The sequence below is a fragment of the Canis lupus genome, chromosome 17 (genome assembly GCF_048164855.1).
Source record: "Canis lupus baileyi chromosome 17, mCanLup2.hap1, whole genome shotgun sequence".
Classification (NCBI taxonomy): domain Eukaryota; kingdom Metazoa; phylum Chordata; class Mammalia; order Carnivora; family Canidae; genus Canis; species Canis lupus.
Genome location: NC_132854.1, coordinates 14,927,405 through 14,948,725, shown reverse-complemented (window position 1 = coordinate 14,948,725; position 21,321 = coordinate 14,927,405). Strand labels below are relative to the sequence as shown.

At 37.9% G+C, this 21,321-nt stretch overlaps 1 protein-coding gene across 2 annotated transcripts in view; it reads right to left on the bottom strand.

Moving 5' to 3' along the window:
• UGGT2 (UDP-glucose glycoprotein glucosyltransferase 2) overlaps nt 1-21,321 on the bottom strand; it is a 191,763-nt gene that overhangs the window by 77,238 nt on the left and 93,204 nt on the right. For both annotated transcript variants that reach the window (XM_072782599.1, XM_072782600.1), the window contains exons 16-20: nt 16,494-16,625; nt 3,480-3,644; nt 3,006-3,129; nt 2,812-2,910; nt 196-290 (exon numbers count right to left, since the gene is read on the bottom strand). In XM_072782599.1, coding sequence (XP_072638700.1) covers nt 196-290; nt 2,812-2,910; nt 3,006-3,129; nt 3,480-3,644; nt 16,494-16,625 — 615 coding nt within the window. The remainder of the gene's footprint in view (nt 1-195; nt 291-2,811; nt 2,911-3,005; nt 3,130-3,479; nt 3,645-16,493; nt 16,626-21,321) is intronic.

Here is a 21,321-nt window from a genome sequence, read left to right as displayed (position 1 = left end):
CCTCTAAATACCATCACACTGTTGATCAGATGTAACATATGGATTTTGAGGGGGAGTTCCTGTCTTAGTTTCCTCAGCAACAACTTGATGTACTTAAAATGTTAACATGGAGGAGAGTAAAGATTTAATGATTTTATTTGGCTTTCTCAAAATTAACAAGTTAAAATTTTGTATTAAGAATATCTAAATACTCACCATGTACTTTAATGCATTAAACAGTAATTTTCGTCCAGATGGTTGGTCAAAATCAGCAATAATCCAGAGAGTAACTGAAGAAATTACATCATCTTCTGAAAGTTTCAAATAGTTTAGTCAGACTATCTCTTTTTAAAATCAAACTAAAAGCAAGGCACATTTCCATTAACATACATTAAAACATATTAAAATATTAAAGTGAATTTTTTGAAAATAAGCAAATATTGCTAAAGATTATATACACACATATACTGACATGCATATAAAAATACTAGAAGAGTGTTCTATAAGTTTATATAAACTCAGATAGCAAAAAGAAAGAATAATCCCTAAGGGACATATCCGTGGAATACTTTCATTAGTAGACAAAAATTTTATTATGCTTATGTTTTCAGTGTTGACAAACAAAACTGTCTTCCAGCTACAGCAACATTTTTTAAATTGATACTTATACCCCACATATATGTAAAACTAGATACAATAAAGGTTATTAATAAATATTGAAAACAGCAATATTTTATTAACTTACAATCCATTTACTTCAAAATGTCTATTAGTTTTCTTAAAAATTAAGATTTATTATAAGAATCTATTATTTATAATAGACTTATAATAGAATCTTAATAATAAATTTATAAAAATTTATTTTATAATAAAATATAGAGAGATAGGCAGAGACACAGGCAGAGGGAAAAGTAGGCTCCCTGCAAGGAACCCGATGTGGGACTTGATCCTGGATCCGGGGATCATGCCCTGAGCTGAAGGCAGACGCTCAACCACTGAGCCACCCAGGTGTCCCAATCTCTGCTATTACTATCTTGGTCTAATCTATACCGTCTTGTGCCATCAACATCAATATAATTCATTTTTCCGAAAAAGTTGAAAATTTGGAAGCCACAAAGAGAAACAAGTTTTAATTCTGAAGTCATATTTAAATGGGTTTAATTTCATCTAGGCTCAGCATGTAACACCTGAAATAATACTTGTCTAGCCATCATTAAAACCTATATAAACATTAGTCCCTCAGATCACATGACCTACTTAAAACAACTGCAAAAAATCTGCTATACCAAAAACTTATTCCTAAACAGATGTGAGGCTATAGTTACTACCATACTCAGTAATATCTAACTACACAAAAACTGTAACAAAAAGAAGGCTAACATTGAGTTCACACTGAAGCAACTTAAGAGTAAGGCAGTAGGGACACATTCCTTCAAAGAAGAAACGTAAAGAATTCTAATGCCTTCTTAACGTCAGCACTTTTACCATCACGGTAAATTGAGAAAGATTTCAAACGTGCTAAGTAAATTTCTCACAACTCCATTATTTCTTCACATATTTACATAATTGTAAGAAAGAGGAAATTAAGTGTTTCTTAGTATTCTTTTAAATTGTTAGAGATTTAACCAAAGGTCATTAATTATAGGCTAACGTATTCTGATGTCCAGAGGCAATTTTCAAAATATACTCCAGAAACAGAGTGATAAATAGATTTCTCCTATTTTTTATTCCCTGTTTCTTTGTTTCCTTTTCTCTTAACATAGTCAGGAACTTACTCTGCCATAATACAGAACTGTATTATATTTTATTATTTGTTAGATTTCCTGGAGATAGATCACTTTATGAATATAAAATCAAGAATCTGTTAGAAAGTAATTCTGAGGCTATCTGGTCCAAACTTGACTCCACAGCATTCTAAAACTGGGTTGGGTGGCTTCTGCTTAAAACTCTCATATGTAAAAATATAGCATTTACTATATAGTTCATTCTATCTTTAGATTACTCTCATTGTTAGATTACTGCTTTATATACCAAGATAAAAAACTTCCTTCTTTCACCTTCCATGTATCTGCTCTCACTTTTCTCTCTAGAGCAAAATAAAATGAAACAAAACCAACCAAACTCTTTGTCTGCATGAATAGGTCACTATATTCTAACAAATGTGTGGCCCCACTGAGATTCCCCTGTCCAGGCTAAATCCGTATTTCCAAGTACGTTCCTGTATCAGTCTCCCCTCCTTTGTTATAATTCCCAAAGTAAGGAAAAAATCCAGATATTGTTTAATTAGACTGTAGAACTACTCTCTTCTGATCTGGAAATTATACTCGTATTCGTGCAGTATAAGGTATCCATTTTCACAGTCCTGAAAGGGTTTTACTGCTTTTTTTTTTTTTTTAAGATTTTATTTTATTTATTTATGAGAGACATAGAGAGAGAGGCAGAGACACAGGGAGAGGGAGAAGCAGGTTCCATGCAGGGAGCCCGACGCGGGACTCGATCCCGGGATTCCAGGATCACACCCTGGGCTGAAGGCAGGCGCTAAACCGCTGAGCCACCCGGGCATCCCTGCTTTCTTAAAAAGGTGAAAAATGAAATAGCTCTCTTTGAGAAAGGTAAAAAAAAAACACAGTGAACCCCTGGGCATATACGATTCAGTAGAGTCAAAGGCAGTTTCTCGGCACAACACTTACATCATAACAAACTACAAACTCTCTTGGAAAACAGACCTCTAGTCAAATAGCAACGTACAAATTCATTAAGCAACCACCTTACTAAAATTACAAATTTTGCTACTTTAGGAATAAATTCAGGAAAGTAAAATATGTGTATTACCTTCTTGGGTTAAATAGTACATGTTCTCTGCTATTATAGCACTCTTATCTTGTGAATCCAAGAAAAAGAACGTAGAGAAATCTTCAACATCAGTAGTTACTGAAAATTTTCATATTAAATGTTAAATAAACAATTAATAAAACATTCACAACTCAATAAGCATTTGTAGGAAGTATATGGAAGGATTATTTTACCTGATGTGGATATTAAATTAAGGGGCTGCCACTCTGTGTCCAAAATCAAAGGATTTACACGGGGTACAACATTGTTCTTTTCCATAAGGAAATCAATCGCACTTGTTCGGTCATTTAATGTGCCCTAACAACAAAAAATATTACTCAGGTAATATAGGCAATTTATATGCATATATTTTAAAGTTATGCATAGAATACACTTAAAGATTACGTCAATGAAGTAAATAAATAATTTAGGCAATTAAGATTCATACAATAAGTTTCACAATACATTTGCTGTAAAAATTTGAATTTTCTTTCCAATTAAGCAATTTTTTTAATGTAATTATGCACAGGTAAGCTTAATTAATTACTACTTTTAAATTCATGACTAAGTGATCAGGATGGAAACTTTCATCATGAAAAGATGTTTTAATACAAAAAATCATTTATAAATATCATTTATCATGTATTTTCTCATAAATGCTTACCTACCATGAAAACCTCCCTTTGTAAATTTATGGTTGCATCCATCATTCTGTGAAGAACAGTTGTTTCCAGCTCTTCAGTATTCAGCTCTTCAAGCTTAAAGGGTTCTCCATTATAAAGAGCTTGGGGCAAAGCACCCAGGCCAGTCATCTTATAAAAGCTTGCTCCTTCCTATTTAATAGTTCAAAAATGCCAGAGAATTAAACTAAATATGGCTATCTGGAAAAGAAATGCATATGAAAAATAAGGGACAGACACTGCCATATTTTTATAGGCCATAGAAAAAAATGTGATTTTGCTAATTTCACTTGTCCTCTGCAAACATTCTTAAAGGACAGTACTTTACCTGCATAAAGCAAGAATTAGGAAGCTTTTTCTGTAAAGGGCCAGCTAGTACACATTTCAGGCTTCACGGGCCATCCATCTCTGTCTCAACTACGCACACAGCTCTGATGTTGTGATACACAACATCAGTGAAATACAACACACGGATGCATGAACGTGGCTATGTCCCAAGAAAACTGTGTTTGTAAAGACAGACAGTGGGTAGGCAGGATTTGCTGGCCCTTGTATAGAGCATAACATGTTTTTAAAAAAAACACCATTTATCTGTATCAAAGAGTAATTCATCCCTGCATTCATTTATTTAATAAACATCTACATGAATCCATGCCAACACCATTAGGCTAGACGCTGTGAATACAGAGCTGAAAGTCTGCCCTCAAGGGGTTCATCGACACACACAAAATGGGAGCATCCACACAATTCCATGGGAGCCAGGGAGAAGAGTATAACCAAGCGTGAATAAGGAGAGAAAGGAGTCAGAGAAAGCTCTGGGAGGGAGTGGCACAGAAAGTCTTGAGGGATGAGTAAACATTTGCCAAGAAGATAAAGTGGAAAAAGATATTCCATGTGAAGCAAGACAGTATAAGAAGGAATGGAAGGGAAGAGAGAATATGGTATGATTAGGCAATTGCGAGTAATCTGTGCCTACAGTGGGCAGAGTTACATATGTGGGAGTGATCAGATACAGGGGCACAGGCCAGAACCTGAAAGTGCTCAACATCTGGGTTTTATCTTGTGAGTGAGAAAGTGTTACTAAACAATTCATTTGCTATTCAAAACTATGTATTATCGTAATTATTACTGCCAACATTCTCACAATTACTCTGTGAAGCTAAGTATGACTGTTACATCCATTTCACAGATGACGACATATGGAGATGAAGTCATCTCAGGTGCCACCCAGCTACTACATTTATTTATTTATTTTTCAAGTTTTTATTTAAATTCTAGCCAGTTGGGGATCCCTGGGTGGCTCAGCGGTTTAGCGCCTGTCTTTGGCCCAGGGCGCGATCCTGGAGTCCCAGGATCGAGTTCCACGTTGGGCTCCCAGCATGGAGCCTGCTTCTCTCTCCTCCTGTGTCTCTGCCTCTATCTCTCTCTCTCTCTATGTCTATCATAAATAAGTAAATAAATAAATCTTTAAAAAAATAAATAAATTCTAGCTAGTTAATAGGTAACTGTCATATTAATTTCAGGGGTAGAATTTAGTGATTCATTACTTACATATAATACTCAGTGCTCATCACAAGTGGCCTTCTTAATCACCATTGCCTATTGAACCCATCTGCCATCCACTTCTCTCCAGCAACCCTCAGTTTGTTCTGTTTAGTTGAGGGTCTGTTTCCTGGTCTGCCTCTTTTCTACCCCTCTCTATGTTCATCTGTTTTGTTTCTTAAATTCGAAATGTGAGTGAAATCATATAGTATTTGTCCTTCTCTGACTTATTTCATTCTTTTTTATGGCTGAGTAATATTCCACTGTGTGTATACATACCACATCTTCAGTTAATGGACATTTGGGCTCTTTCCATAATTTGGTTATTGTTGATAACTATAAACATTGAGGTGCATGTATATCTTCAAATTGATATTTTGGGTAAATACCTAGTAGTGTAATTGCTGGGTCATAGGGTAGTTCTATTTTTAATTTTTTGAGGAACCTCTATACTGGTCTCCAGAGTGGCTGCACCATTTCACATTCCTACTGACAGTGTAAGAAGGTTCCCTTTTCTCTGCATCCCTGCCAAGATTTCTTTGTGTTGCTACTGCACTTTAGAAACCAAATCTGTATTTAGAGCTTTCTCTAAAGTCTGAACTTTTTTTTTTTTTGTTAAGATTTTATTTATTCATTAGAACTGCTGAGAGAGAGGTAGAGACACAGGCAGAGAGAGAAGCAGGCTCCCCGTGGGGAGCCCAATGTGGGACTCGATCCCAAGACTCCGGATCATGCCCTGAGCCAAAGGTAGACACTGAGCCACTGAGCCACTCAGGCATCCCAAGAGTCTGAACTCTTAATCACTACATTATCTCTGCATTTATTGGGCACTTGCTGTATACTGGGCTTACAAATGCATATAAATAAAATGTAAATTCTAGCCTAAGGAAAGTTACACTTTATTAGAGAAGAGATGGCTACACTAAAAATGTTGTGAATATAGCATCCAGGGCTACCAAGGAGGGCATGGTCAGTTCCATCTGGGAAGAGAATAAATAATATTATCAGATTTTGCTTATTTTAAAAAAGACTACAGTGCAATGGCAACGGTGAGAAGAAAGGGCATGGGAGACTGTGCCCTGGGAATGTTGGTCAGGGACTACAATAGTGTGGGAGGGAAAAAGCAAGAGCCGAATAGAAATGAGAGGTAACAGGCAAAGGGAGAATGGAATGAGGCAGTTTCTGAAACATTCAGCTGGCAGAATGAGGTACTGGCTGGGATGGTGGGAGAGAAGCAGGAGGACAGGATGACCATCAGGCTTCTAGCATCTGGCACCAGGGTGAATGATGAAGCAACCCTCTAGGATAGAGCATAAAGAAGAAAAAAAACATTTAGGGTACCAAGGAAGACGATGGGCTTGGTTTTAGATTCTTTTAAGATGCTTATGGGCAAGCCCCCCAGGTAGCTTGATACTTGAGTCTCTGATAGAAATACAGGCTCTCTTCTGATTTACTCTGTGATTTCTAATTAGGCAATCTGTCCATTCCAAAAGCTTTAATTAACACAAATAAGCCAATGACACTGAATTTTATGATTTTAGCCCTGTAGGAGTGAGTTCCCAAACAGAAGCTTACTACCTAATGTAATTGCAGTTTTGGTCTCCCTCAGAAATGCAGCCTGAACCCATCAGTGAGGAATTCTTCCATCAGACCAGTAGCAGAGTCTGCCACAGAGCCCTTCCCATCCCCCAAAGAAAGGTGAGGTAATCTTCGGGGTAAGAACCTAGCCTCCCCCCCCCCACCCCACCCTCCGCCCCCCAAGGGAAAAAGCCACCTGGCCCCAAATAATCCTTTTCTTTTGTTAATAACCTTCCTGTCCCCCACCCCACTCCCCACCACCTTTCTATGAAAGCCTTCCGTCTGTAACTCCTCCAAGTGTCCCTTTATTTGCTAGACGGGATGCTTTAAAAAAGCCAGTTAGATCTTTAAATTTTACTCGGTTGAGCTTTTGTTACTGAACACATTTGGGGGCAGAGACAGGATCCAAAGTGAACTTCCAGCAGCATCTGGGGACACAAGCAGCACAGACATGATACCCGCAAACTCTTTTATTTTATGGTCTTTCTCGTTATTTCTAAGGGATTTAGGGCAGTTCCTCTTGGTCCTCTCTTCTGAGCTACAGGCAACCCCATAAACTTTAACCCTCCAACAATCGCTTCAAAATAATGGAGATGCTCTTTCAAAATAAGGCAGGTTGCTATCTCTTCACTGCTTAGTATCTTTCAGATTTTTTTACTGTTGCCAAAAATCTGAAATTGTTGTTTCAGATTTTTTACTGAGTTCAAATTAAATATTGTTCACTGTGTGGTCCAGCTCCTCCTTCTCCACTCCAGCTCATTCTGGACTCATCCTCCAACTTCCCTCCACAACACAAACACAACACATGCTTGTTATCTGGACAGCGGCAATGCCAATTTCTCACAGTTCTTCATTGTGAGAAGAGAAACACAGTTCTTCCAACATCTTTCTTGAGGGGGTTAATCTCCTGTTGCTTTGTCTTCTTGGATCCAACTCTTCCTCCTACTTTGGGCCTCAGCTTACCATCCTCGATTCAGAGACCAGTTCCTTCTGTCCATCCGCCCAGCACTCCTTCCTCATCCTCCGGGCTGCCTATCTGGTGGACCCCTTCTAGTGAACTCCTGTCCAACAATCTCAGGGATTTCTTTGAGTTATTTCTCTGATGCTGTCCTTTCATTTTTGCTGTTCTTTCTGAGTCTTCTTGATTGAGTCTCTACTTATTTACCATCTATTCTTATTTTCCCTTCTTTTGTTGTCTCTCTGTTCTACTACATTTTCATTTTATTTTACTAAAAATTTCCTAGAGATCTTCCTTGTGCTCTATTCCTTTGCCTACTTGTGCTTAGAATTTGGTAAGTATTCAATAAATAAATCTTTCTTGAAAGGACTGATAAAGTTTGAATGGAGAGAGAAAATTAAAGAAATGTGAGTTTAGGGAATAAAGGCCTAAACTCTTTATTTTCTTTGTGATGCAGGAGTCAGAATGATCTAGGCACCAAGAGGAAGGTGGAAAGCCTTTTGGGGGACTGAGGAATGCCTAGAAGAACATTTGCGACGGGTGTGGAGGGAGACCAAGCACACCTGAAGGGCTTTCAAGTTAACACAGAGTCTGGCTTCCATTAGAGAGCAGACAGATTTGGGAAAAATGGGCAAAGGTGCAGACCACTGCCCCAGGACAGCAGCAGGGAAGGCAGCAGGAAATGGGAGCTCTAACGGAAGTGTGGACTCGCACACTAAAAAAATAGAACTTAATGTTTCTGAGGAATGCACTGTGTCTTAATCTTTACAAAAGTCCTTAACATTCGTGACTTCAGGAGACAAGGACTGCAGACACTTTAAAATAGTAACACCACAAAAATGTTCATTTCACTACTTAACTTTTTAAGAGTAAAAGTGGGTTTCTGGTTAAATATGGTAGATTTGGGCTCCTATGTGGCTCAGTGGGTTAAACATCTGCCTTTGGCTCAGGTCATGATCAGAGGTTCCTAGGATTGAGCCCCACCTCGGACTCCCTGCTCAGCGAGGAGTCGGCTTCTCCCTCTGCCTCTCCCCACCACTTCCGCTTTCTCTCTCCATCTCAAATAAAATCTTATAAATAAATATGGTAGATTCATTCACACACATGCTCATCTCTTCTTGCTTCACACATTTCACTCAAGTTGAAAATATAACAATAGAAAATATGAGCCCACAAGGTAAAGAAAAACAGGAGAAGATAAAAAGCAGGTAAGCAAAGTAAAAAGGGAAGTTGCCTCTGTGGAGACAGAACAGAATGTGAACATTTTTCAGCAACCCTGGAGACACTTGGTACCTGGACAGGAGGATGAGAGCAAAGAGCAGGCACCAGCCCAGGCAGCTGCATCTCCAGGCCCCCCTCTCAATGCTGAAAAGTCAAACTGTCCTGCTTCTTCTCTGCTGAAACTAAATCACAGAGGCGAGCTTGGCTTAGAGCAGGCAGGAAAGGGGATGGAGACCAGACACATTAAAGTGCCCATCCTTCACACCTAGGCCACACCACATCCTGTTCCAGCACACATCCTATGCCCTCACCTCTTACACCTGAACCCTCTCCACCCTCTCATCTGCCACATGTAATCCAAGAGCAAAATAAAACATTCTCATTTGAAGAATCTGCTTTAATTGAGAAAGTCAGCTCAGCTCCCTGAGTGAGGCTCACCAGTTCAAAAGAAACATGTATTTGTAACTAGCTCTTTAGGGTTTTATACTCACATGTGAAAGAAAACCAGGTTATCATAAGACATTTGACAAATGGTTCCAACACAAAAGAGAGAAATCAGAATGAACGAGAAAAGGAAGCATAGAGAAGGCAGAGGTAATGCAGGGAGCAGAACAACACATCCCAAAATTAACACTCTTACATAAAAAATATATTGTGTCCATAAAAGAAAAACTAAATGCTGTAAGCTAGGAATAGGATACAAGAAAGATCTCCAGAAAATTTTAAAAAGTTGAATGAAAAGGACAAAGGAATAAAAAAAAAAAAGAAGACAAAACAAGTAGAGACTCGACTGAGAAGATTCAGAGAGGACAGAGAAAATGAAGGAAAGCACTAGAGAAATAGCAAAAGTTCCCAGAATTGATGGGACACAAATCTCCAGTAGGAGTTCACCAATACTTACTACACTGAAGGAAAGAGGATCAATACAAAGATATACCATCATGAAATTTCCAAACGCCAGGGAGAAAAAGATTCTAAAACCTTTCAAACTGGATAAATACATAATTGAAGCAGAAAGACGAATTAAAATCAGAATGATTACTGGTCTCTACAGCCTATTAGGAGATAGGAGACAGTAATGACAGCTTCCAAAACTGGAAGAAAAAGGATTACCCAGTCCAATTACCAATAAGATGGAAATGTAGCATAAGATTAAAATAATTTTTCTCTCATGCATGCTTATCTGGGAGAGAAGTAAAATCAGAAATAAATAAAAAAAATAGGGAAAGTTATAATACTCACAAAACCAGAGATAAAGCAGAAACCTATAAAATGAGAGTGGCAAAAGGAGACCCAGAAAGGAAGCTGTACTTTAGGTCCAGAGCATGAGTGCTGGTTTGTTAGCTGCTATGTTTAAGTAAATTTGTAAGAAAATTTCTGGATAGGTAAACTTACCAATCTATTGACTATCTGGATACATTTGCAATAAGAATACTATGCAAATAGGTTAAAAAAAAAAAGGAGTAATCTTTAAAAAAATCAAGTTGCTAAAAAATGGAAAGACAATCATAGTATTTGATTTACTAAGCAAGGAATACCTCAAAAGTCACACACACACTAAATATTCCCTTAAGCAAAATGTGTTAAAAACAGACCTGACAATCACCTGGTTTGCACTGTATAGGCCTTACCATTTCTTAATGTACTGAAATATTTCTGTACCAGCTGGTAAATAGCTGCTGTCCTGGGATGACAATTGCCACTTTGACCTCTCTCCTAGATCCTCAATGTCAACATGGTTCAGCCACTACACAGTGACCGTTAGCAGCAGGGCCTTAAGACTTGATTGCAGCTCTAGGATCTGCTTCTGGTTGGCTCTCTGACCTGTTGCTCTTGAAGCCACAACCGTCTTTTTTTTTTTTAAGATTTTATTTATTTATTCATAGAGACAGAGACAGAGACAGAGAGAGAGAGGCAGAGAGACAGGCAGAGGGAGAAGCAGGGAGCCCGACGTGGGACTCGATCCAGGGTCTCCAGAATCACGCCCTGGGCTGCAGGCAGCGCTAAACTGCTGCACCACTGGGGCTGCCCCACAACTGTTTTTAAATATTTTAAGTTATGCTTCTGGACTTGGAGAGACCAAGTGAAGGTAGGGAGGTAGAAGAGAGCTCAATCCCCAGTTACTACAACAGGAACTCAGCAAATGTATCTAAAACTTAAGATGTCCTCTACAACTGGAGGAATACAAAAGAATTAGATTTATTTTGTTGAAGTAGTTACAGGTCAGTTGGAAATGATATTTACATCCACATATGGTATGAATGAAAAAAGGCAATTAATGGGAAATAACAATATTGCATTGTGAATACCAATATTTAAGGATATCATAGTGTTATTCAGATGATGTTTTATGGCAACTGATACTAAGTAGTTGGTTTGGGCTGTATAATACCTGAAATTCATTTGGATCACAGCAGATACTGCTGTTAATATTTACCTAGAACAGTCATGAGTAAATGAATCCATTTCCTTCCACATACAAGTTAGATTATGAATAATATTTTAAACTTTTAAAGAAATCTATTGCAATTACATAAACAGCTTGACTATTTCTTACCAGCTGTTCTCAGGAATGTATTTTACCTTAATGCACTTAACAGCCTCAGGGACACAGATGTTATAAAAGGCTTTAAATACTATAATTAACTTGAACTGGTTAATTATAGTATTTAAAGCCTATTCTTTAAGAACTGGTTCTTAAGAAACAAGGCATATACAACTTAGTAACAAATCAATAAGCAGTTTCAGATTCATATATAAAAAAAAAAAAGGGCAAATCAACCAGAAAAATGTTTTACTCTCAAATGAGCAGTGATTCTTAGTATCACTATTATGTATCTACCAGTCACGCTTGACAGGTATGATATTTGCACAAGCCTCAGTCCCTAAGGAAGGTGAGGTCTGAATAGCAACTGTGCTCTACCACCAGGGAGCAAGCAGAGAAAAGCCCACTTCCATTACAAAAAGAACAAGAAACGGGCACCTGGGTGGCTCAGTGGGTTAGTGTCTGCTCAGGTCAAGATCTCAGGGTTATGGAATGGAGCCCCAAAGGGGCTCCCTGCTCAGCAGGGAGTCTGCTTCTCTCTCTGCTCCTCCCACCTCTTGTGTTCTCTCTCGATCATTCTCTCTCTCAAAATAAATAAATAAAATCTTTTTAAAAGACTCACTGTTTTTAAAAAAAAAAAAAAAAAAAGACTCACTGTTTTTATATTCCATGAGGTTACATAACGACTACAGGAAATTTGTGTTCCTTTTCCCCAAAAAAGCACTTGAAGACTATTCATAAAAAAATGTTTTTCTAAGAAGAGATGCCTCGATGCAACTTGGCCCTAAAATAAAGTTCATCTCGGTTGCTTTTTAGTTTTGTTTTTAATTATATAAAAATATAGTAATGAAAAAAGTCAATGAGACTTATTCTCAGCTTAGAAATTATGATTTGAAAAAAAAAGAAAAAGAAATTATGATTTGGAAAAACCACTCTTACATGAGTAAAAAATTCACAATTCCTATCACACTGGCTTTTCAATTACATTGAACCTGGACTTCTGGCTTCCTGGCTTCACTTCCATTTCTATGCAGCCTGTACACATCCCAGAGATCTTCACATGGGCTAATCCTTGGGCCTCTTAAGCCAATGTCATATCTAGCTTATAACATTTCAACCTTACAGCACTTTATCCAGCTGCCTTCCTTCATTCATATGCCTGGCATTTTGGACTTTCTTTAAAACAAAAGAGATTGATGCTCCTGTAAATTTATGGTAGGCAACTTGAGCACGAATTTGGCATCATAGCCATTTTTATACATGGCTTCACCTTACTGCCTTTCGTAGCCCCCCGAGCAGCAATTTCTAAAACCTCACGCTCTCTTTTCCATTAAGGTCAGGAACACAGCAGGGATGTCCACTATCACCTCTGCTGTTCAACACAGTACTATAAGTCCTAAGCCTCAGCAATCAGACAACAAAAAGAAATAAAAGGCATTCAAATAGGCAAAGAGGCACAGGCAGAGGGAGAAGCAGGCTCCATGCAGGGAGCCCGATGCCTGTGCCTGTGCCTCTGTCCCTCTCTCTCTCTCTGTGTCTCTATGAATAAATAAATAAAATCTTAAAAAAAAAAAACAAATAGGCAAAGAAGTTATAAAACTCTTACTCTTTGCAGATGACATCATATTACATGGAAAACCCAAAAGATTCCACCCCAAAATTGCTAGAACTCATTTGGGAGTTCAGCAACATGACAAAATATAAAATCAATGTACAGAAATCAGTTGCATTTCTATACAGTAACAATGAGAAGAAAGAGAAATTAAGGCGTCAATCCCATCAATCCCATTCACAATTGCACCCAAAACCGTAAGATACCTAGAAATAAACCTAACCAAAGAGGCAAAGGATCTGTACTTTCTGTACTCAGAAAAGTATAGGATACTCATGAAAGAAATTGAGGAAGACTCAAAGAAATGGAAACATGTTCCATGTTCATTGATAAGAATAACTATTGTTAAAATATCTATGCTACCTAGAGTGATCTCTAGGTATATCTCTAGGTATCTCTAGGTAGGATTCAATGCAATCCCTATCAAAATACCATCAGCTTTTTTCGCAGAGTAGGAACAAATAATCCTAAAATTTGTATGGAACTAGAAAATGACCCTGACTGGCCAAAGGAATGTTGAAAAAGAAAACCAAAGCTGGTGGCATCACAATTCTGGACTTTAAGCTCTATTACAAAGCTGTAGTCATCAGGAAAGTATGGTACTAGCCCAAAAACAGACATAGATTAATGGAACAGAATAGAGAACCCAGATATGGATTCTCAACTCTATGGTCAACTAATCTTCAACAAAGGAGGCAAAAATATACAATGGAGAAAAGACAGTCTTTTCAACAAATAATGTTGGGAAAATTGGGACAGGCCCATACAGAAGAGTGAACCTAGACCTTTTCCTCACACCATACACAAAACAGACTCAAAATGGATGAAAGACTAAAATGTGAGACTGGAATCCATCAAAATCCTAGAGGAGAACATGGCCAGAGACCTTGGCCACAGCAACTTCTTACTAGACACGTCTCCAAAGGCAAAGGAAACAAAAGAATGAACTATTGGGACTCCATCAAGATAAAAAGCTTTTGTGCACTAAAGAAACAGCTGTCTAAATCAAAAGACAGTGGACAGAATGGCAGAAGATATTTGCAAATGACATATCAGATAAAGGGCTAGTATCTAAAATCTATAAAGAACTTCTCAAACTCAACACCCAAAGAACAAATAATCCAGTCAAGAAATGAACAGAAAACATGAACAGACATTTCTCCAAAGAAAACATACAAATGTCCAACAGACACAGGAGAAAATGCCCCACATCACTCGGCATCAGGGAAATACAAATCAAAACTACAATGAGATACCACCTCACACCAGTCACAATGGCTGAAATGAACAAGTCAGGAAACAATAGATGTTGGAGAGGATACGGAGAAAGGGGAATCCTCTTACACTGTTGGTGGGAATGCAAGCTTGTGTGGCCTCACAACGTTCCTCAAAAAGGAAGGTCCTCAAAGAGGTTGAGGTTGTGGAGGTTCCTCAAAAAGTTAAAAATAGAGCTACCTTACAACACAGCAGTTGCACTCCTGTGTATTTACCCCACAGATACAAATACAGTGATCCGAAAGGGCATCTGCACCCCAGTGTTTACAGTGGCAATGGCCACAATAGCCAGATTACGGAAAGAGCCCAGATGTCCATCAACTGATGAATGGATAAAGAAGAGGTGATATATGTATATATAATGGAATACTACTTAGCCATCAAAAAAATGAAATCTTGCCATTTTCAACAATGTGGATGGAATTAGAGGATATTATGCTAAGTGAAATAAGTCAATCGGAGAAAGACAATTATATGATCTCATTTGTATGTGTCATTTAAGGAACAAAACAGAGGAGCATTGGGGAAGGGAGGGAAAAATAAGACGAAATCAGAGAGAGAGAGAAACCATAAGAGACTCTTAATCACAGGAAACAAACAAGGGTCGCTGGAGAGGAGGGGCATAGGGTGATGGGTACCTGAGAGACATTAATGAGGGCACGTGATTAATGAGCACTGGGTGTTATATAAGACTGATGAATCACTGATGTCTACCTCTGAAACCAATAATACATTATATGTTAATTGAATTTAAATAGAATTTAGAAATTTAAAAAAACACTTCACTGTTCTTGTAAAGTTCTATCCTACCATGCAACCCACACTCTCAAATGGCCTTGCCTCCTTAGTAATTTCACTAAGTAGATGTTTAGTGATCACATACCATGTTCCTGGGCACTGTGCCTGCAAGTCCCAATAAGAGACATGACCCCTGCTCTTAGAGAGGATGTAGTCCAGTGAGAAGGCAGGTGATGGAACAGCCCATTGTCACAAGCATTATGCAGGAGTACACAGTACTACTGTAGCATGTGATGTTAGCACGATGTCATGGGGAGGGTCAGAAAAGGCTTCCCAGAAGTCCTACCCAAAGTGTTATTTTCCCCCAAAGTAACATTAAAGAAGCCAAAAGCCCCAGAGAAGCACACACAGGTGAGAAGACAAGGGAGGCAAGGTGCATGAACCCTGGGAACAAGCACTCAAAAGCCCTCTGATGAGAAGGAGGAGCCCATTCAGGAACCTGTACTGATCTGCCCACGTGGTGAGAACAGAAGAGAGAGGAGAGTTGTGAAAGGTGAGACTAAAGAGTTGAACAGGGATGGAATCAGGTGAGACATTATAATGTCAATAATCCTGAACTTTACTGTTAGCATGGAGAAATATTACATACAGGAGAGACAGGATCAGATCTATAGCCTAAAAACTTATAAAATGCAGGAACTCATCTAAAAAACTCGGGATCTGTATGGGCATGAGAAATTCAGCCCCAGTGATGTTCCTTCTTTCCAAGTTTGGTTCTTGTCCTAGTATTTATCTAAGAAGCCAGCTCTCCACTCCTTCCTAAGAAAATATAAATTAGGGAAGCCCCGGTGTCCCAGTGGTTTAGCGCCGCCTTCAGCCCAGGGCCTGATCCTGGAATCCTGGGATCGAGTCCTGCGTCGGGCTCCCTGCATGGAGCCTGCTTCTCCCTCTGCCTTTCTCTCTCTCTCTCTCTCTCTCTCTCTCTCTCTCTCACATGAATGAATGAATGAATGAATAAATAAATAAATCTTAAAAAAAAGTATAAATTACATTCTTTAAAATTCTACATTCAAGTTCCCTATCCTGTAAATCCTGATAATTATCTTTTCTTGTACTTTAAGAAAGGTCGATAATGGCAATTTAAGTACTCGAAAACAACTTTTGCATCATTCAGAGGTCTTAAATCTCCTTTAGAAAGAAGGGAGGGGGATCCCTGGGTGGCGCAGCGGTTTAGTGCCTGCCTTTGGCCCAGGGCGCAATCCTGGAGACCCGGGATCAAATCCCACGTCGGGCTCCTGGTGCATGGAGCCTGCTTCTCCCTCTGCCTGTGTCTCTGCCTCTCTCTCTCTCTCTCTCTCTGTGACTATCATAAAAAAAAAAAAAAAAAAAAAAATTAAAAAAAAAAAAAAAAGAAAGAAAGAAGGGAGGGTCTAAAACCCAAATCATGAGTTAACTATATTGACATCACTTATTCATGAGATTATAGTAAAAGTTTCTTGGATCATATTTTTGAAAATCTGCATTCCAACTCACCTTTCTGTCATTATCATATTTAGAATGAATTCCCAAAACATCCCAAATATTAGCATCTGGAAATATATCTAGGAGAACACTCTTCACATTGTCCACAGTGAGGATATTGTCATTCTTCACTTTTTGGTACATCTACAGAAATAAAGGTTTTATAATTAATTTTCATCTTACGGCAGTTAGTTTTCTTTCTTATCCTGAACATGCAGATTTATAAAATAAAAAGACACTTTATACTTTTAAGTTCTAAGTATACCACATATGTACATATATACACATGTCCCCCACCCACACAGATAATTCATTTTAACCACACAATATATCTCCCAATAAAAATGGTTTTGTGACTATTTCATAGCTTTCAAAAATATCATAGCATGTTCTATTTTGCTCAAACTAGTTACTGTGATTCTTAGTAAAATAATGGCTCCCTTTATTTAAAAAGGTATGTATAAAATACTTTAAATGACTTTTTTCAGAAAGGCTTTATTTCATTCCTGATTGCTCTCCTGTAAAGACCTTGACTAGGTTTCCTCTGCACCTCCATTCTCCCCCGCCTCCACCTCAGATATTGTAAGCAGAGTGGCATGATATAAGCTGCAGCTCCTTTATTTTCTTGTTTCATTTCTCTTTCATTATAGACCCTCTTCTATGCCCCAGACATTCTGCTAGGCATGGGGAAAGGGGCAGCTCTGCCTCAAAGAGAGAAGGTATGTCCGGGCAGATGTCTCAGTTGAGACATAAATATGAACACTGACCTCGCATTAAGACATTCCGGAGAAAAAACTTCCCAAGGAGAAGAAACTTGTACTTACAAACACCACTTAGTAGCATTTTGATATATGGATATCTCTCACTTCTCCAAAGTTCATGTTATGACACCTTTTTTCTTTTTTTAACAAGAGTGACATAAGTATCTGTTTTCACTAACCAAAAAGAAACCCAGAGAGGATCTTTGCTTTTATGAAAAATGTTAGAAAATGAAAATAGCATTCGGTGTTTGTTTTGCAGTGAGAGTGGCCCTGCCAGGTTCCATCCCCAGGAACTACAACTCTGGGATCTCACCATCAAGCTGCTAGAGCTTTGAACTGTGTCTGCAAACATCTGTGCTTTCTCAATTTATTCTGTGCATCATTAGCAAGATATGTCTTAAGGTGTAAAAACAGCCTAAAAGAGGTTATTTTTTGGTTCTGGAAAATACTCAATAACTTTTCCATATAAATTGATGGTGACTGCTTCTTTCCTTTACACCATTTGGACTTAGTACATAAGGTTTCATAGGAATGCTTTACTCTCAGAAGCGGGGGAACCTCCATCAGTCGAGAATGTTGTTTTGAGGACACCCAGGTGGTTCAGCTGGTGAAGTGTTTGCCTTTGGCTCAGTTCATGATCTCAGGATCCTGGGAACAAGCCCCAAGACCTGTACCACATGGAGCTCCCTGCTCAACAGGGAGCTTGTTTCTCTTTCTCCCTCTGCCCTTTCCCCCTGCTCTCGAGTGTGTGCTCCCACTCTCTCTCTTGCACTTAAGTCTGCCTCTCCAATTCACTTAAAATCATTGCCAGAGAGAGCTGATGGAAGCCCCATGTTATTCCTCATGATAAGGAACCAACATTCTTCTTTATTTCCCTTTTCTCACATAAACGTGGCAACCTGCTCCTTGAAGAAAAGGCACAGGTCTGTAATTAGATCCCACCGTTTAGTTTTATAAGTTTCTTAATTTATAGGTAAGAAGGTAAGATTCCTCCTTGTATCAAGCAGAGTATGCTATGATTTTAGTAACTGAACAAAAAACAAAAATTTCAGCCTTCTGTAAAACAAATGGGATTAGAAAAATGAGATTTTTGAATAAAGCAAAAATTATAGATGAAAAATTATTGAGATTAGTCATCTTACAAATTAGTCATTTTAAAATAGATATTCTTAAGTTATCTAAGGCAGGGAGAATGTCTTGCATAAGCTACTTAGATATATAATGAGCCAAAGTTCTTATACATTTTTAAAACTATAAAACTGTTATATACTTTGGTAAGCAAAAACAGCAATTTCAGGTCTTTACTTCTCCATATAATTTTTTTTCTCTCTTTACCTTTATTAAAGTATAACTGACAAATAACATAGCAATTCATTTAAACTGTACAACATGATGGCCTAACAAATGCATAGTGAGGGGATTCCCACCACTGAATTAATATATCCATCATGTGACACAAATTTTCCCTTCTTTTTGGTAAGAACACTAGAATTCTTCTGGCAAATTTCAATTCTACAGTACTGCATTATGAATCACAGTCACCATGCTGTACATGCGATCTGCAGAACTCACTCCTCTCTTTTTAATTCTAATTTGTACCCTTTGACCAGCATTTCCCCATTTTGCCCATCCCCAGGCCAACCACTTTTTTACTTTGTTTCTAGGAGTTCAGCTTTTTTAGATCCCACCTACAGGGGGTATTATACAGTATTTATATTTCTTTGATATATTTCACTTAGCCTAATGCCTTCCAGGTTCATCCATGTTGTCACAAATGATAGGATTTCCTTCTTTTTAAAGGCTGCATAAGGGCAGCCCGGGTGGCTCAGTAATTTAGCGCCGCCTTCAGCCTAGGGCCTGATCCTGGAGACCTGGGATCAAGTCCCATTTTAGGCTCCCTGCATGGAGCCTGCTTCTCCCTCTGCCTGTGTCTCTGCCTCTCTCTTTCTCTGTGTCTCTCATGAATAAATAAAATCTTTAAAAAAATAAAAAGTAAAGGCTGCATAATATTCTGATGTATGAATACATACATACATACACACCATACATTTTTCTTTGTCCATGCATCCACTGATGGATACTTAAGTCACTTCCATACCTTGGTTATTGTGAATAACGCTGCAGTAAATGTGGGAGTACAGGTAACACTTTAAGATACTGATTTCATTTCTTTGGATACACAGCGGAAGTGGGATTGTTGGTTCATACTGTGGTGCTATTTTAAATTTCCTAAGCAACTTCCAGACTGTTTTCCATAATGGCCGTACCAATTATATTCTCAGAGGGTTCCCTTTTCTCTACATGATGCTAGCATCTTTCATCCTGTTTGTCTAATAACAGACCCCCTACAGGTGTGAGGTGACAGCTCACTGTGGGCTTTGATTTACATTTCCTTGATGACTAATCAAGTCTAGCACCTTTTCATATACCTGCTGGTCATCTGTATGTCTTGGGGGAAGATGGCTATTCAGATCTATTGCCCATTTTTTAAATTGGGTTGTTTACTTTTTTTTGTTTGTTTTTTTGCTATTGAGTTGTATGAATTCCTTGTATATTTTGGACATTAACTTCTTATTGAATAGGTAGTTTGCGAATATTTTCTCCCATTCCACAGCTGTTTTGTTTCACTGATAGTTTCCTTTGCTGTGCAGACGCATTTTATTTTGATATAAACCCCTTGTTTATTTTTGCTTTTGTTGCCTTTTTGTTGTCAAGTCCAAAAAATCATTGCCAGGATCAATGTCAAGGAACTTACCCCCCGTGTTTTCTTTTAGAACGGTTTCAAGTCTTATGCTCAACTTTTTAATCCATTTTCAGTTAACCTTTGTGTCTGGTATAAGATAGGGATTCAGTTTCATCACTTTGCATGCGGATATCCAGTTGTGTCAATTTACTACAATCTACTTCCTACTAATCCTAACTTGATGTTATCAAAATATCAAATTTTAAGTACCAATACAGATCCATTTAATCCTTCATTCCTCTGTACAATTATTGTCATATGTTATATATGTTAAAATTTGTTTTGTTTCATCTTGTGCAATTTAAACATGATAAAATATATTCTTATAGCCTTTTGTATGTACCATATATTTACATTTTATTTACCTCTTCTTGTGAATGTGAGTTACCATCTGGTGTCGCTTCCTCTCAGCCTGAAGGATCTCCTTTGGTAGTTCCAAGAATTCTATCTGTGAATATTTTTATTTTGATCTTTTTGCCAGGATCATAGTTCTTGTACCTCTTGTTGAACTTCTGAAAACTGACTTATTTCATGTATTCTGTCCAGTTTTATACTTGCTTACTGTGAGATAGTTAATCTGATTACCCCATTATGGCCAAAGCTAAAGCCTTAAATTACTTCTGCATTCTCAAACATGCATTCAACAAATATTCATCTAGTATGTAACATACATTTTTAAAAATCTTAATCTTATAAGGTAGGAAGAGAAAATTAAATTACTTGTAAGTTTGTATAGCCACTGTGGAGAGCTGAGTTACACAGTCAGACTGTTTTACTACATAAATACTGTACTTACTCTACCATAATCCTCTATCACATGTCACTAATTTTCATATACTTACAATTCTGATCTTCAATTATATTCCTTTCTCCGGATATTGTATTTGCAAATTATGTAATTTAGATAAAATAACTTTCTCATTGAAAATAATGAAACAATATTAAAGAGATTTTATAATTCACATATTTTACTAAAAGACTAGATTTTTGCTCAAATTATTCTAAATTAGTGAAGCTAAGTCATCTAAAGGACAATACATTCTCAAGAGAATGTTAGCTCAATCATGTTTTACTTTTCTATAGGCTACAAAAATTTTAGGGTTCTCAAGAGAATGTTAGCTCAATCATGTTTTACTTTTCTATAGGCTACAAAAATTTTAGGGTTGAATTTTAGGTAGCTTGAATAACCACCAATATTCACACACTTCTGACCATGGTGGAAGTCAGACTATAGTCTATAGTCTAGTATGCTTTAAATATTCCTTCCTCGGGATGCCTGGGTGGCTCATGGTTTAGTGCCTGCCTTCAGCTCAGGGTGTGATCCTGGGGTCCCGGG